Source organism: Papio anubis, chromosome 3, assembly GCF_008728515.1.
Source record: "Papio anubis isolate 15944 chromosome 3, Panubis1.0, whole genome shotgun sequence".
Lineage (NCBI taxonomy): Eukaryota > Metazoa > Chordata > Mammalia > Primates > Cercopithecidae > Papio > Papio anubis.
Window position 1 is genome coordinate 125,844,419 of NC_044978.1, and position 16,120 is coordinate 125,860,538.

At 39.0% G+C, this 16,120-nt stretch overlaps 1 protein-coding gene and 1 pseudogene across 2 annotated transcripts in view; both read right to left on the reverse strand.

Moving 5' to 3' along the window:
• Positions 1-16,120, reverse strand: part of RASGEF1B (RasGEF domain family member 1B) — a 614,418-nt gene that overhangs the window by 492,813 nt on the left and 105,485 nt on the right. For both annotated transcript variants that reach the window (XM_031664556.1, XM_031664555.1), the window contains exon 2: positions 705-752. In XM_031664556.1, coding sequence (XP_031520416.1) covers positions 705-752 — 48 coding nt within the window. The remainder of the gene's footprint in view (positions 1-704; positions 753-16,120) is intronic.
• Positions 4,797-9,452, reverse strand: LOC110743266 (annotated as a pseudogene).

Consider the following 16,120-nt stretch of genomic DNA (forward strand, 5'->3'; position numbering starts at 1 on the left):
GAAAATTAATATTTTGAAATTTCAAGTTTTCAATTGTTTGAATTTCTAAACTATCAATAAAATATAGAACCTCAAAATTATTAAAAGGCTACTTTACACCAGGTACTGGGATATAAGTGTTTTCACATATATTATCTCATTTTCTCCTTAACATATACTACCCTAGTGGGTATGATCATCTTCTCTACACAAATATGTTCAAGATCACATAGCAAAGTGGCAGAACCAGGAATTGAAACCAATTCTTTCTGACTCTCAGAGCTTGTGTTTTAACCAATTCATCACAGGTCATGAGTGAGGGTCAGTCTCCACAAGAAATGTTGAGAGAATAAAGTTTAGTAAAAATATGAACTGAGATAGGAACAAATTCCTTCACTGTGAAGTGCTTAGAAAATAAAAGAGCTGAATATAATATGGTATCTTCTGACCTTGCTTTCAGAATTGCTTGTAAGTCATGGGAAAATTCTCCGGTTCTGTCACTGGGTTTCAAGAATCTCCCTCAAATTACATTTCATTTCAAGGATCCCTTTCCAATTTCAGTTTTGCTATTATGAAGGCAAAGCAAATGAGAATAAGAACTACTTTGTTTCTGGGTATGCCCTGGCTGTCCAAAGACAAGTCATTCTCTTCAGGAAGGAAAAAAAAAAAAGCACCCACCCAAAATAATTATTTTTTAAAGCAACAATATAGAAGAAAAAACATACCTTTTGCTTGGTGCTTGATTTCAGGCCAACTCGGGAATGACTTTTAGACTAAAGGAAAAAATGAGAAAGAAATCTATGAAAAACACAGTATAGTAGTACAATGTATTTTGAAGTCATTTCTTCTTATAGAAGGTATAAGTTTTAAGTTAAAATCCTTTCCCCTAAACTTCCTTCATAGCATCTAGAAATCTAAGACTAGAAACACAGCACAGACTCCAGTGTTGAAATTTGAAATTTACATACTACTTAAGTACTAGAGCTGAGAATGCAAAGGCTGACCTACACTTTGGCAATGCCTTGTTCATCTTTACCAAGTCAGCATCTTTTCTTAGAGGACACTGGCAGAAACCAAAAACTGCAGCATATAAAGAAATGCCCGCAGCTCTAATAAAGGAAAGGGGAAAAAGGAAGAAAGTGAGTGAAAGGAGAGGTAAGAAAGAAAAAAGAGAAGGAAAGGAAGGAAACAAATGTCCTATAAATTGGAACACAACGAAACAGGCAGAATGAAGAAAAGAATATGCTTATGGGAAGATTTCCAAGTGCGCTTCTATAGGGCAGATTTTAATCTGTTAAATAAATTTTCATTACATTGAAAAAAGCTCTCAAAAACATTAGTTCTTATATAGGGCTTCTTTTTCTTCCAGTTTGTTCATGATTATCTAAACTGATCTGGGATTAGCAAAGGTAAACCAGGCATTAAGCCATGCATGAGAATATTTTGATATGGAACATTATTATGACTTTTCTCCCAATGAGGAATAAAGCAAGTCAAGCTTACTATATTTAGTATTCACATGGTGAATATATTTTTCTGTAAACATACTATGAATCAAAGTTAACTCTAAATCATTTGCTGCAACATAGCTAGAAAAATGTCTTCCTAAGTCAGCAGTCCTCAAACTTTTTGGTCTCAAAGTCCATTTATAGTTTTTAAAAGTATTGAAGTTCCCAAAAAGCTTTTGTTTTTATGGGTTATATCTACTAATATTCACCTTATTAGAAATTGGAGTTGAGAAATTTTTAAACATGTATTTATTAATTCATCTTAAAACAGCAAGAATAAGTTCACTACATGTTTAAAAACATATTTTATGTATACACCAAAACAGAAAAAAATAGTGAGATGACATTTACATTTTTGCAAATTTATTTAATGTTTAGCTTAAAAAGAAGATAGCTAGATTCTCATAACTGCTTTTGATTTCATCTATCTTGATAGGTTTTTGCTTTCAATAAATGAAGAACATCCAGCCTCACTCAGATATGAGGTTGGAAAAGGAAAGAGTGTTTGTAATGAAATTTTCAGAAAATTGTGGATATGCTTCTCTGATAATATGCCAAAACTTAGCAAGTGGTAATTTCTTAAGGGTTAAGTTGCAATATATAATCTGCATGAACATCATACCATAACATTTTATACTCTGTTACATTAAAATGTGTTGGTCTATCTTACAGTTTAAATAGATCTTTTGTAGCATCTTATATTGGTCATTTTGAAAACACTGGTTCAGTGAGTTATGCAGAATTCCCAAATGTTGACCCATTTCATTATATAATATCCCCAAAATCACATTTTATTAATAACCAACCTCCCTGAAAAAATCTTCAACTGCTTATAAGCTATTAAGCTCATAGTAACAGATACAAGCTTTCTAAAATTCTAATATTCTCTTGAAAGCTTGAATTTTATCACAGGCAACAAATACCATCAGTTGCTTCCTTGAAGTAATACACTTACTTCATTCATTTTTGCAAACATGTCTGCCAGCCACCGGAATCTAAATAATCATAGTTCATCTCTTGTTCTTTCAAGATAAAATGGTCTTTTATGAAAAAAGAGACTAGTTCAGCTCACAATTCAATTGCACAGTGCTCTTCCTCAAAACAGCCACTGAAACTTTGAATGGCGCAAAAGTGCTGTATGCATACTTTTCATTTTACCACACAGAATACTAAAGCGATGTGTACTCGAGGGTTAAGATTTAACAAACTTAATAATTTTTAGTATTTCATCAAGGGCATTCTTAAGTGAAACAGACATTTTTTTCTGCAGTGCAAATGCACAGTGGTGAAATTATAAAGATTACTATACAGTTTGGTCCTACTGCGTTAAGTCATGCTAAAGCTCCAACAGTTTTAGCCACTATTGCTTCTACACAATCAGTGCAAATGTCACCCAATTAAAAAGGCAAAGAATATCTTCTTAATATTATTACAAGAGTTTTTACTTCTGAGATTCCCTTTGAGAACTGCCACCCTTAGTCATTTATAACAGTTGAGCCTAAAGCAAAGAAACAGACCTTATGAGGAACAGGGCCAATGAAAAGCAAGTTGTCATTGTCCCTACTTCCCTTCTGCTGCCTTAGACAAGAGAGACCAATAGAGGGACCAATCAGTAGTAGACATCCTTCGAATGAACAGAGCCAGGATGGGGAAAGAAACTTGAGATGAAATCAAGTGTTCATCTTTCACTTATTCGTATCATGTTTTGAGATCTAGACTGTTATGAGATGAATTATTTCCCACTAAAATTTATATGTTGAAATTCTAACCCAGTACCTTCGAATGGGATTGTATTTGGAAATATAGGCTTTTGAGATAAATAAGGTAAGATTAGGTCATATAGACAGGCCCTAATTCAATGTGACTGGCATCCTTATAAGAAGAGGAGATTAAGACACAAACAATACCCATACGCAGAGGAAAGACCACATGAAGACAAAGATATCCATCCACAAGCCACGGAGAGAGGCCTCCAGATGAAATCAACCCTGCTGACAGCTTAATCTTGGAGTTCTAGTCTCTCTCAGAACTGTGAGAAAATACATTTCTGTTATTTAAGCCACCCAACCTGTGGTATTTTATTATGGAAGCCGTAGAAAACTAATACAAATCTACTCCAAAGAAGAAGTCAAAAATCCAGAAAATGGAGATCCAGCAAAACAAAGCCCTGAATCAAAATGGACCATTATCATCACATTCGTTGTCAACCATGTAAATTCTGAGAAAGACAATCTGGATCAATTCTTCTCAAACTCTAGAGTTCATAAAGATCAGTTAGGGAGCTGTTAACCATTCCATTTTCCCAACTCCAACTCCAAAAATTCCAAGTAAGAAGATGTAGGTGTAGGATATCTCCCTGGAATGTGCATTTTAACAAGCACCCCAGAGAATTGAAATAGATATATGGTCTACAAAGAACAATTTGAGAACCACTCACCTGCCAAGGACAGTGGTAACTTGGGCTAGGAGAAGTGAAACAGGGTAAATGTTGGCAAATTATTCACACTAGCCCAAAAGCAGATCTACAATAGTTCTTTAACATCTCCAATTAAAAAAGAAAAAAAAAAAAAGCCCACAAACTGTGTGTGTATTTATATTTTTTAGAAATTTGACTGGGTTTCTATACCATATTAAATCCCAAAAACATCCATGAATATGGCCTTTGTATACAACTCAAAGTCATGACAGTCAACATGACTTAAAGGAAAAGCCCTCAATTTCTATAGGGAATTAAAAAGTCAATTCAATTCTAAAGAAATGTCTTTTTCATTTGACATTAAATGAGCTCTTGGGTCTTGACAGAATGGAGGGTGGGCTTAATAAAGATCATCTGCATTACACATACCATGCTATGGAGTGGGTCTCCTATTTACAATCCAGTGGCCTTCTAAAAATTTCTTTCATAAGTTAGGTGTTAAAGATTAGAGTTTACTTTCCCTATAGAGATCATTTTATAGGCTATACCACAAAGGCTTATTTAATTACTAATATAACTGAAATGCTATGTAATTGCAATAAAAAGCAGTAAACTACCACACTAATGACAATTAAAGAAAGTAGAAAATAATAAAAATCAATTAAGAACCTGTTTTACTTTTTCCATATATCTTGAATAATAGTGTAAAATAAAATGTATATTTAATTTGAAGAAGACCAAGGTAGAAATTCTGGAATTCTGAAGAGGCCTTTACAGAAATTTCAAGACATGCTATTCACAGCTAATGTGACCGATGCCCCTCACCCTTCCCTCCCAAGTGGGTAGTTTTGCTTTTCTCAGTTCAAATGCATCACCAGCATTGCTCTGATCTTTAGCATCTATGAACAGGGTCACTCAGGACTCCTAGTGGTAAGGAGGAGCAAGGTCACTAAAGGCTATTAGACGGCTTCCTGAGGCAGGCACACTGGCCCAGGTCAGCTCCCACCAAAGATGGACTATTGCCTATTTTCACCTGTCTCCTAGCTTGGAAAACGCAGAAATGGGGAGAAAATGAAAAGGAAAAAAACTTGCTTTTCTCAAAAAATTGAGTGAAAATCCGAAAAGAAAGGAAAGATAAGGCAATGAAAGCTATTCTACATGAATAACTATCTCAAAAGAAAGAAGGAAAGTCATGGAGAAGAGGTAAGTAGGTCAGAAATGTGCCTAAGTCAGACTTTAGCTGGCATTAGAGTCCAAGAACCCCAAGATTGCTCTCTGGAGCTAATGAATGGCAAGAAGGAAAGGAGAGCAGAGCAGAATAGCTTGCCAGTGGGGAAGGTAGGGGAGGAGTTGTTATGTTGTAACTGGTACCACATATACAAGAAACATTCACAGATCAGGTATACAGCCTGATCTGGTATATCAGCCAATACAAGAGCTAGTCTTAGTTGGAAAGAAGAAACTTTACAGCACATTCTGAGTAACTTAGTGCATGGGCTCAGTGGGCCACCTGGTGGGGCAGCAGTTTATAATGGGTTCCACAGCTAGGGCATTGCTGCTGGGTCTTGCCTTTGTGCAGCCAAAATCAGATGACAGCACTGTTGTCCTCTTCACAGATGCAGCCTGCTATACTCTTGTTGGTGATGGAGGAAACTAAATTAGGGTCTTCCTTGGTGCCTGAAACTGCCTTTGGGGGTAATACACTATATAGGTCCAGTCCCTTCCCTGCAACCATCATGACCTGCATCTCCAATCCAGTCGTCAGCTCATCATCAGTAGGAACACCACCTCCAGATGCCATGGAGCACGCCACAGCCACCCCATTGGGACCACAGGCCCTCAGGGCCTGCACAGCCAGTGCTCCAGCTCCATGAAGTAACCTTGAAACCATCACGCCTGCAACTTGGGGAATGTCTATATAATGTTTTATTGTAGACTTCAACACATTTAAATAAAAATAGCCTACCTAACAAGGCTAACCTTGACTCCCACATACACACACATACTCAAAAGAGACAGGAGCAGCAGCAGAAAACCTTATAAAAGAAATCCCTGATTTCCTTCTATAATTGAATAACAAACTGTCTGGAATTTTGACCTTAACTTTTATAAGTAAGTGTTAGTTAAACCAGTGTGTTCTCTAAAGTTACTCCAGAGTTCAAAACAGCAAGGGTTGAATGTGATTATGTTTTCCAGGTCTATTTATGAAAATGAGTGTTCTGACATCTAAGCCTGCAGTTGTGACTGAGTACAACGCATGCAGGACTTTAATGGAAACCAAAAGGGAATTTAAGTGGCCTCTCCCAGCAAATACTATGCATTTTCCCCACCCATGATAGTACTCACATCGAGAAAGGGGTCTGCATTTATGATCCCTCTGCTATTTTTAGCTGAATTATGAAATGATTCAGGTTGCTCTACCAACATTAGAGAATTCAATTTAAATCCCAAGATGAAACAGACAAGGGAGCACTCTTAAATATGGGCTTTGGTCCAAGCGCCCTTAAATGAACACTGCAGGGTAATGTAATGGGATCACTCTGTAAATGGGGTGATTAGCAACCCAATAACTCATGGGAGTAATAACCTGTTTGGAAGTGTCACCCCATGCTCAGAGACTGGCACAAGGGACACCTCTGAGCTGATATGACATTAAGAAAGTCTCCCACTTCACATCCATGTGTTGCCTGTTTTCTGGAATGACACAAGAAGAAATGGCTAAAATGGAAAGTTCAGAAACAAGAGTGTTTGTCACTTCACGATTTGCAGGATGCTAACAACGCCATCAAGACTGACTACACAGTCTTGACAGAAGTTACTCCTCTGATTTGGGAGTTGGTTTTCAATCTAATCTTCTTTAAAAGAAATCATGAAGACAGTTTAAATTCAAAAGGCCCATGACACTCTGAACTGCAATTCTTTTAGAATGTAGGACCACCACCTCCTCGTCCACACTAGGGAAACGGAAAGTATCTGAATTCCCAAAAGAAATGTAAGGAGTCCTTCCTTTTAGAGGAATATCTGTACAAACACTTAGGACAAAACTCCTCTCTGGTCATTCTGGGCTGCTGTCAGGCCCTTCTAGATTCTCTTTTTCCAATTTTTTTTCTCTTCCCACATCTGGGGTAACTGGAGAGCTGTGGGTCCAATCCCATCCGTGGGAGATGACTGGAGAGTTACAATCCAGGGGGCCATAGTGGGTCAGCATCAGTTGCTGCCAGGCATCTGTTGTTATTGTTTGCCCTGCATCCATCCCCTTCTTTCTGGTAATAGCACTGTATCACTGCAACAGTCAGGAACCCAGCAGGAAACGCGGGGCTCTCTGGAGAGAGTTTAATCAAGCATAGTTGTACAGAGGTGCAGACAGGCTTAATGAAACCAATAAGAGATGGGGAGGCACCCCAGGTTAACAAAAGTAGGAAGTGATTATCATCACTAACCCCACACAGGCAATCTCTGAGAGAGCTTTAGCCACAGGAGAAAGTACTACAGGGGCACAGTGGCTGCCAGTATGCAGCCCAGCGGGCGAGGAGCTGGAGGACTCTCTCCTGTAACCCTCCTATCACCTGCTGCCAGTGTCCACTGGACAAACCAAAGTGGAAGGCAGAGGACAAGGGAGTTACGGTCTGTAGTTCATCTACTGATGGACACTTGAGTTGCTTCCAAAACCTACTATTCTTAACCACCACACTAACTCATCTCCCAGATGCCTTTCCGCCTACTATCTACATTTACACCCTCTTCCAGGACTGCCTCAAGACTGCTTGGGTGCTGTGGTCTGCCTACTTGCCTTGTTCTTTCTTCCCCCTGCTAGCTAATGCCTCGGCCTGGCCCACCCTTAACACCTGCCTAGTCTTGGGGTGGGGACAGGAGGGCTTTAGTTCTAGGCTCCCGTTTCTCCCTGTCTTCCCTGGTTGCCTTCACTCCTGCATGCCAGCCCTATCATGAACCACGTTAGCAACAAAGAGCAGGGTTTCTAAGGAGTGGTACTCCAAGCATACAAATTACTTAGGAGATGAATCCTTCTATCTCTTTTGAACATCCCTCTCAGGCATGTCACTGAAGCTGGGAAGCTCCTATTTCTATTAATAACTTTACAGTACAGAGGGGAAGAAGGAGCTGTGCTCAAAATAAAACAATGAACTCAGTACATGAACAAGTCCAAGACAAATGACTATAATGTATTCTGGATTCGTATGTCTCTAAGGCTAATTAATGTAAGAAAGTTTAATAGTGAGCGTTCTCTGAAAACACAATGTCACAAAGTAAGTGTTAATAAAGGTCAGATATTTTCACATGATAAACTCCAAATCAAGGGTTATGTCTTAGAGGTCTTTACCACCCTCTGAAGATACACAATAGGCATTTATTTATTCATTCCACAAATGTTTGCAAGTTTCTACTCTAAAATAGGTAATAGATAAGTGGAGGGGATACAAGGGTAAGCCAGGCAGATACAGCTCTGTCCTCAGAAAGCCAACTAAGCCAGCTATAACTACAGTGTAATGGGCCTATTGATGTCTGTAATGAAGCAGTTATGAAACTAACAAAAATCCAGATGGAGGAGCTTCTTTTCCAGCTTACAAGTGCTTTTTAGCTAGAGAAAAAGACATGAAGCCTGGGAGGCAGACATTTTATTTGCCACCACAGAAATAGAAAGATGATTAAAATTGCTTAAAAACCATTTAGAAATACACTCCCACCACGTCCCACTCCCCATCTTACATTCTTAAAAGAGCTACATTTTTTTCTCTCTCTCTTTCGGTTCTGAGATCTTGTCCTCCTTTGCACCTCCTTCCAATAATACATGAAGAATGACACAGCCCTGAAGTGTCAGAAGTGGTGACACGGAAGTCCCATGAGGCCATTTCCTCTTCTCTCCTCTTTCTAGAGTTCACAGGGAACCAAAACACACATATGCACACAGAGAACTCTCAAAGCCAATCAGTCTGAAGGTCTACACGTTCATTTACACTCCATGCATCCCCACATTCTTACAAGTAACCATGGAACCCGATATATGCCGGTTGCCGCTGGGGACCCAGTGCTGGACAGGGTCAGCATGAGTACTGTAGATCTTCATGTGCAATGAAGCCATCACTAAGCCCTTTCTGAGCCCCACGTATGTAAAGTACACCCCCTCCAGAGTTTGATAAATCTTCGGTTGGTTTTTTTCACACTGGACTGTGGTTTGATTTTTATACTTAATTACTTAATCTATTTGGTATTTATTTTACTAGATTCTCCCCATCTCCCCACCCCCAAAAGGCTAACTGGACATCCTAACAATATCTATAGAAAAACTCTGCCCTTTGCCTCTGTTTTGTGTTCTCTCTGGAATGATATAATTATTTTTTATGTGAAGGGACCATGATTTAAAAAAAAAAAAAAAACTTCTCAATGCCTTTTCTTTCACTGTAATCCAGTTTCTTGCCCTGTTGTGTTTGGGAAGGAAAGCATATTAAAGCTTTTTTCCACCATTACCTCAAATGAAGACTCAGATCAAAATGAGATTGTTTACAGGCAATTTTTACATTTGCATTATAGTATAATACAAAACATGCACGCATAGATAAAACAACAAAAGAAAAATATTTTTTAATTTGTGAATGAGTACTAAAATATTTTAATAATTGTAGCTTTTTAAAGGCTAAATAAAGTAGCCTCTCACAATATGCTTTTTGAGAATTTCCTTTGTAAATTCTATTTATTTTTTCGGATAAATTATTCCCCATCCCAATCAGATTTTAATTGCTATGGTATTAAGCCTATAAATCACTGCAATTTGGGGAAATGTCTACATGATCTAATCTTTCCATCTGGGAGATATTTACTTTTAATGAACTCGGACAATTATGCTTCCCAAAGTTGCCCTTCAATTCCAGAATCCCTGACCACAGCCATCCTGACCTGTCTCCATGAATAGCATCCTCACAAACACACTGCACAGTGACAGAGCCTCAGCATAAAAATGTGCCCCCCAAGTCCTCTCGATCATTGACCAACATGTATTAAGACTCTACATAAAGTTTGCTGCTGAAAATACAGCTCTGCCCTCAAGAGCCTTATAATTTAGTGGAACAGGTGTGTAATATGCCCAGAATGAAAAATAACCATAAAAGGTAGCATTTATTAAATATCAAATGTGCCATACCTATAGGAAGTAAAGTGATGAGGACTGAGACCATTGATTAGAAGAAGATACAAGTGTGAGTAGAACTTGAGGAGGCCTCAAACAGTAGAGGCCTGTTTAGGAAGGAAAAGATAAGAGCCCAACACAATGTCAGACACAAAGGTAGTCAATAACTGCTAAATAAACAATGAGGGGCTTGCCAGTCAGAGACAATGTCATGGACAAAGACACAGTGGGAAGAATAAATGCATATGGTGTCCCTAGGGAATAACAAGTTGACCAGTTTCTCCAAAGGTTATGGAAAACTGGCAGAAGAGGTGGACGAACTAGCCTAGTTTCAAACTGTTGGGAGCTCATAGGATATACTCTCATCTAAATATTCTATTAGAGACTCACAATTCTCTACATTTGTTGTTAGTGTTCAATTCAATTCCATAAGCACTTACGGAACACTATACACCCCAGGCATTGTATACTCAGGATGTCAAAATGGGTAAAACATTCTCTCTGTACTCAAGGATCTTCTAGTTGAACAGTCAAACATGTAAGCAAATAGTCAAACATATAAGCAAACAGTCGTCAATCGGCGTGGCAGGTATAACAGAAATACAACCGCATAGAATATGGGAGCACAAAGGGAGAAGGTGCAGGAAGGCTTCTGGGAGGTGGCAGTACAAGGCTGAATTCTGGAGGATGAACAGGAGTTGTTAAGTACCAGGGAGGTGGACGGGTCTCCCAGGAAGACATAATGAAAAGGCATGAGAGAAGATGAGTCCCAGGACTGCACATGGTTAAGTAGCCCATGAGGGTCAGTGGTTGGGTACATATGACCACAGAAATAGGTAGGGGTCTGGCTACTATTCAGAGGAGCCACTGAAGTCTTTAACATGGAAGGAATGATGCAATCAGATTTGTTTTTGGAAAGAAAACTCTAGCAGGATTAAAGAGGTCTGAAGGAGGAATTGGAAGAATCTGTAGTGTTTGAGTCATATTGCTTTTTTTTATTGCCAGCAATAGTAGCAATGTGGGGTTTCACCCTACTGCAAGTACCTTAATTCTTTTCCCAGCACTGACGCTAACAGTAATGCACCTTGGAAAAGGCATTTCTCCTCTGTGGCTCTAAGTTTCCTCACTGCAAAATGAAGACACTGTACTAGATGACCTCTAAGCTCCAGATGGCAATAATTCTTCAGGTCTTCTTATTTATCCTCCAGGAAAAACTGAGTATGTAGAAAGGCAGGTGGAGTTTCAATCTTTACTTGGATTTCCATTGAAGGTAAACAATTTAAATGAGCATGCTACCAAATTTATCAAAGATTTTATTCTTTTAACTTTTATCTAAGTTGTAGAGAGGCTTAAAAGTCCCAGAAAGTTGTGCTTTATGTACCGCATGTGCTTGCATAGACTTTAAATTAAACTGCATTTATGAAAACTCTGTGAGCTTTTTGGATTAAATACTATATTTCAGTCCTAAGAATTACGCCAAGTGCACAGAGAGCACCCAGAGGAACATTCACACTCTCTGATTGCTTATGAAACCTCCCAGCCCTAGCTCAGCCCAGTTTTATTAAAATTTCTATTAGTGCAGCTCAGTTATGATTAAATATTCTTCCTACTTTTTCAAGAAGAAAAGAATGCTGCTAACACTTGATAGCTTGTGTCAACTGGGGACATGCATCACAGGGATAAATTAAATCCATAAATAATCCAGAACCTTAATTTAAGCCAAGAGCTTCAATCTCCGTCCTCAACCAACCTTTTCTAAAAGCTGTTAACAAAGTATTCAAATCACCTTAAATAAGGCTCCTTTGTACAGGGTCAGCTCTAGGTGAAATTGGGAGATGGCTCCTTGCTACCCTCCATCCCCAGGACCCCCACTGCCTACTTGCTCCGTATCCCACTCATAACTATCTTCTAAGTGTCAACTTGCAGTTTTCTTCTTATTTTACCACTTTGCAGCTTGTGACATCGTTAACCACTCCTAGTTTCCTGAATGTCTACCCTTGGCCTCCATAGCTACTCTCCCCTGGGTCTCTTCCTACCTTGTCAATCATGCTATTTTGGACTATCTCTTATGTCAGTTCCTCCCCTACCCACCCTGCTACAGTTTGTTTTTTCTCTGCATGGTCTTCCTGAGAGATATCATTCACACCCATGGTGATGTCACATAAATATAGCCCTGTATGACCTCTTTTTAAACATATATTAAATGTTCGGCAAATTCCTGTGAAATTGAATTGAACAACAACAACAAAAAAAATGCGTTATGTGCTTCTAATGTGAAATTTAAGACTGTACAGGGAATGTGTCTCTGCCTAGTTCATCTCTCCCATGTCTCTGTCTCTCACACACCTTTCCTCCATTACTGCATGAATTCCTGTCCACCTTCTGCTGCCCTATCATCAATAAGCAGCTTCCACCCTAACTTTGCAGACCGCATCTCAGCGGAAGCCCGGCTCCCACCTACTTCATGCGCCAGACACAGCAGTTGTCTGATAGGCTGTGGCTTATAGGTCCAACGTAAGCTTTACTAATTTCTTCATCCCCTTCTCAACCCCAATTCACCTTCCAAAACCCACTTCCAATGTCAGGGCTCCTGTGAAGTATTATCCAGCTCTCTCTTTCTAGTCAAGCAGAATTGTTCAACCTCCACTAGACTCTGAAAATGCACTTTAAATAAACCAATCTGTAATAGCATTGAGCAAACTGAAAAATAGTTGATGGTGAAATGGTCCATCTCCTGAACTAGATTGCAAACTCCCTAAAAGTGGGGACCATATTCCATTCCATTTTGTATCTCGTGACTAGCACAGTGCCCGACACATGGGGATCGTATCACTGCATTTATGTAAAGGGTTTTGACTAGACAAAAAGAGTGGGTACTTATGGATAATGAAGGCAGGCTTTAAGTTGGGGCCCTTATCTTTCTTTTTTGCTTTTATTTCTTTTTTCTTTCAATTAATAACAAACATTGTTCAAAAAGTGTGGAAACTAATCCCATTTCTCATTCCACAAGCAAATATATATTATACCAGTCTAAACAGGGACACTTGCAATTTAAAAAATAAGGTCATGGATAGCCTCTGTATTATTTATAAATGACTAAAATATAAGAAACACAAAGTTCCAAATATAACACTGAACTCACCAATAAAGAAACACACAGAAATTTCATAAAACACATGCTATATAAAGGTAAGGTACCATTATTTTTCTACTTGATAGGTTGTCAATGTTGAACACTGATTTGAAATTATAAAAACAAATGCTTGATGACTATCTTTGGTGCAAGCTCCTTACCCAAGGAGGGGACCCTTATCGTATGAACTGTCACTGAAAGCTGACTTCCCATTACCGACAACAATAGCTTGTGGAATCAACTACATAAAAACAACAAGACAAAGAGAAGTGATCAATGACAACATTACACAATACCAGTACAAGCATGCTTGATATTACGTCTGTGAGAATTTTTGTAAAACAAATCTGGTTTTCCAGTTGACTCACATTTTGCCTTAAGAGAAGTTTATCTTAGTTTCTGATTGCTCTCCAATTGACAGCCAATTAAAGTGGCTTCTAACTCTTTATATGTATATTCCTTTTCTCTTTAGTCACTTCAAAATAATTTGTGATATGTAAATGTGTACTTTAATAACTGTATTTAAAAATTCTACAGTGAATCTTTTCCTTAAAACGCAAGATCCTTTGAAATATAAATATTGGTTAGAGAATGCATCTATTTAACAGACCTGGAGCAGTTATTATCTACTGCTAAGGTTTCCACTACAAATGCAAGAAAAAAGTGTCCTCGAGCTTTCTGATTGTGACAGCCAAAACTGAATGGGGGAATACGGGGAAGAAACAGAATTTTGCAACTCAAAAATAACCTTGTAAACAGTGAAGAGTCTGCTTTCCTCCAAAGAAGAATCTAAAATTTGAGTTTAAAACATTAGTTGGAGAATTTAATATGAGTAGCAAAAAACAGACCCTATGTTTTCTTAAAATGTTAGAAGACATAAAGGCTATGGCCAGTATTTCCATGCTTTCACTACGTTAGTCCCGCCTTCCAACTTTCAAGATAATGGAAAGAAATACACAGAAAGCCTAGACTTTAAAAGTATCTAGTAAAAGCCACTCTATTCTTTACAAGCGGTTCTTTTCCTAAGTCAGAGTAGTCCCTATTACTTCACAAGAAAGTCTTAGAGACCAAGAAGGAAAATAAATTCCTCTTACTGTGAAGTATATCCCTTCCACACTACCTACTCTGTTATAGAACTTCAAATTGGATTTCTCCAATCATAAGTCTCAGTGTCAAGAGACCTCCACTCCTACTCAAAAGGCAATTTCTGAGAGTCTGGTGTATGTTCACCACTCCCTCCAAATTCTGTTAGTCTGTTCCAAAGGCCTAAAAGATGATTCTACTTTTCCTGGATTAAAAATACTTTGACTTGGGGGCCGGGCGCGGTGGCTCAAGCCTGTAATCCCAGCACTTTGGGAGGCCGAGACGGGCGGATCACGAGGTCAGGAGATCGAGACCATCCTGGCTAACACCGTGAAACCCCGTCTCTACTAAAAATACAAAAAACTAGCCGGGAGAGGTGGCGGGCGCCTGTAGTCCCAGCTACTTGGGAGGCTGAGGCAGGAGAATGGCGTAAACCCGGGAGGCGGAGCTTGCAGTGAGCTGAGATCCGGCCACTGCACTCCAGCCCGGGCTACCGAGCAAGACTCCGTCTCAAAAAAAAAACAAACAAACAAAAAAAAAAAAATACTTTGACTTGGTTGTAAGGTCATAACTCTCCCTTATCCCCATCTAAGACCTAGGCTCTTAGAGGAATTATAGTCACTAACCAGAAATTTCCCCAGTTGTATATTTAAATGCTACCTTTTCCCAGATATCCCACTTGCTACTTCTATGACATCACTGTAGACAGGTTATAAGTTGAATGATTCTACTGACTATGTGAAGTGTTGATGTTCACTTCGCTTCTAGGTCTCATAGGGGCTGCTTCCACATACAAACACTTAAATAAGCTTAAATTGGAATTTTACTAACATATGTTGCTGAATCAGAGAGACTTGTCTTTAAATATGAGCTCTACCACATTTCTGTTTATATGTCCTTAACTATGCTACATAAGGTTTTTTTTTGTTGGTTGGTTGGTTGGTTGGTTGGTTTTGAGATGGAGTCTCGCCCTCTCACCCAGGCTGGAGCGCAGTGGCGCAATCTCGGTTCAGTACAACCTCCACCTCCCAGGTTCAAGCAGCTCTCTGCCTCAGCCTCCCAAGTAGCTGGGATTACAGGTGCCCACCACCATGTCCAGCTAATTTTTGTATTTTTAGTAGAGACAGGGTTTCACCATCTTGGCCAGGCTGGTCTTGAACTCCTGACCTCATGATCCACCCACCTCGGCCTCCCAAAGTGCTGGGATTACAGGCATGAACCACCACTCCCAGCCGCTAAATAAGCTTTCTAAGCCTTGGTTTCTTTGGCTATGAAATGGGGGTACTAATAATAGCTACTTTAGAAGGTTTCCATAAAGTTAAATAAGAAAATGTCATAAACCACTTAGGACAATTTCTGGCATAGTAAAAACAGACAAGAAAGTATAGTGTTACAGTGGTGACAGTAGTGGTGGTGGTGGCAGTAGTGGTTAGCTAAGGTGTAATTTTCATGTGCCCTCGTGTTGTCTCTTCAACCAGTTCTTGAAGACACAAAGTTCCACAACCATAACTCATCCTATGTTACCTTCATTTAAGAATGCATCAAAATATAGCAAGATGCTCTGATGTGGCTCAGTAGCTTGCTTTATGTGTGCTATGTCCAAAACGACAGAAATGCTGTCCCAAGACATTAGCTTATCTTGTATAATTCAACGTTGCATTGTGAAAACATCTTATACCTTTCTTTGTTCTGTATTTGATTTTTCTGCTCCCTCCCCAACTGTCAATTAAATTTTCTAAATTACTATCAATAGGCATATGAAAATCCACACATCTTCATAGCGCACAGACATATACAAGTATTTTGCAAGATTCTGGAGTACTTGGGCTGTCACTCCTGCCATGGGAAAACAAAAAGATTTG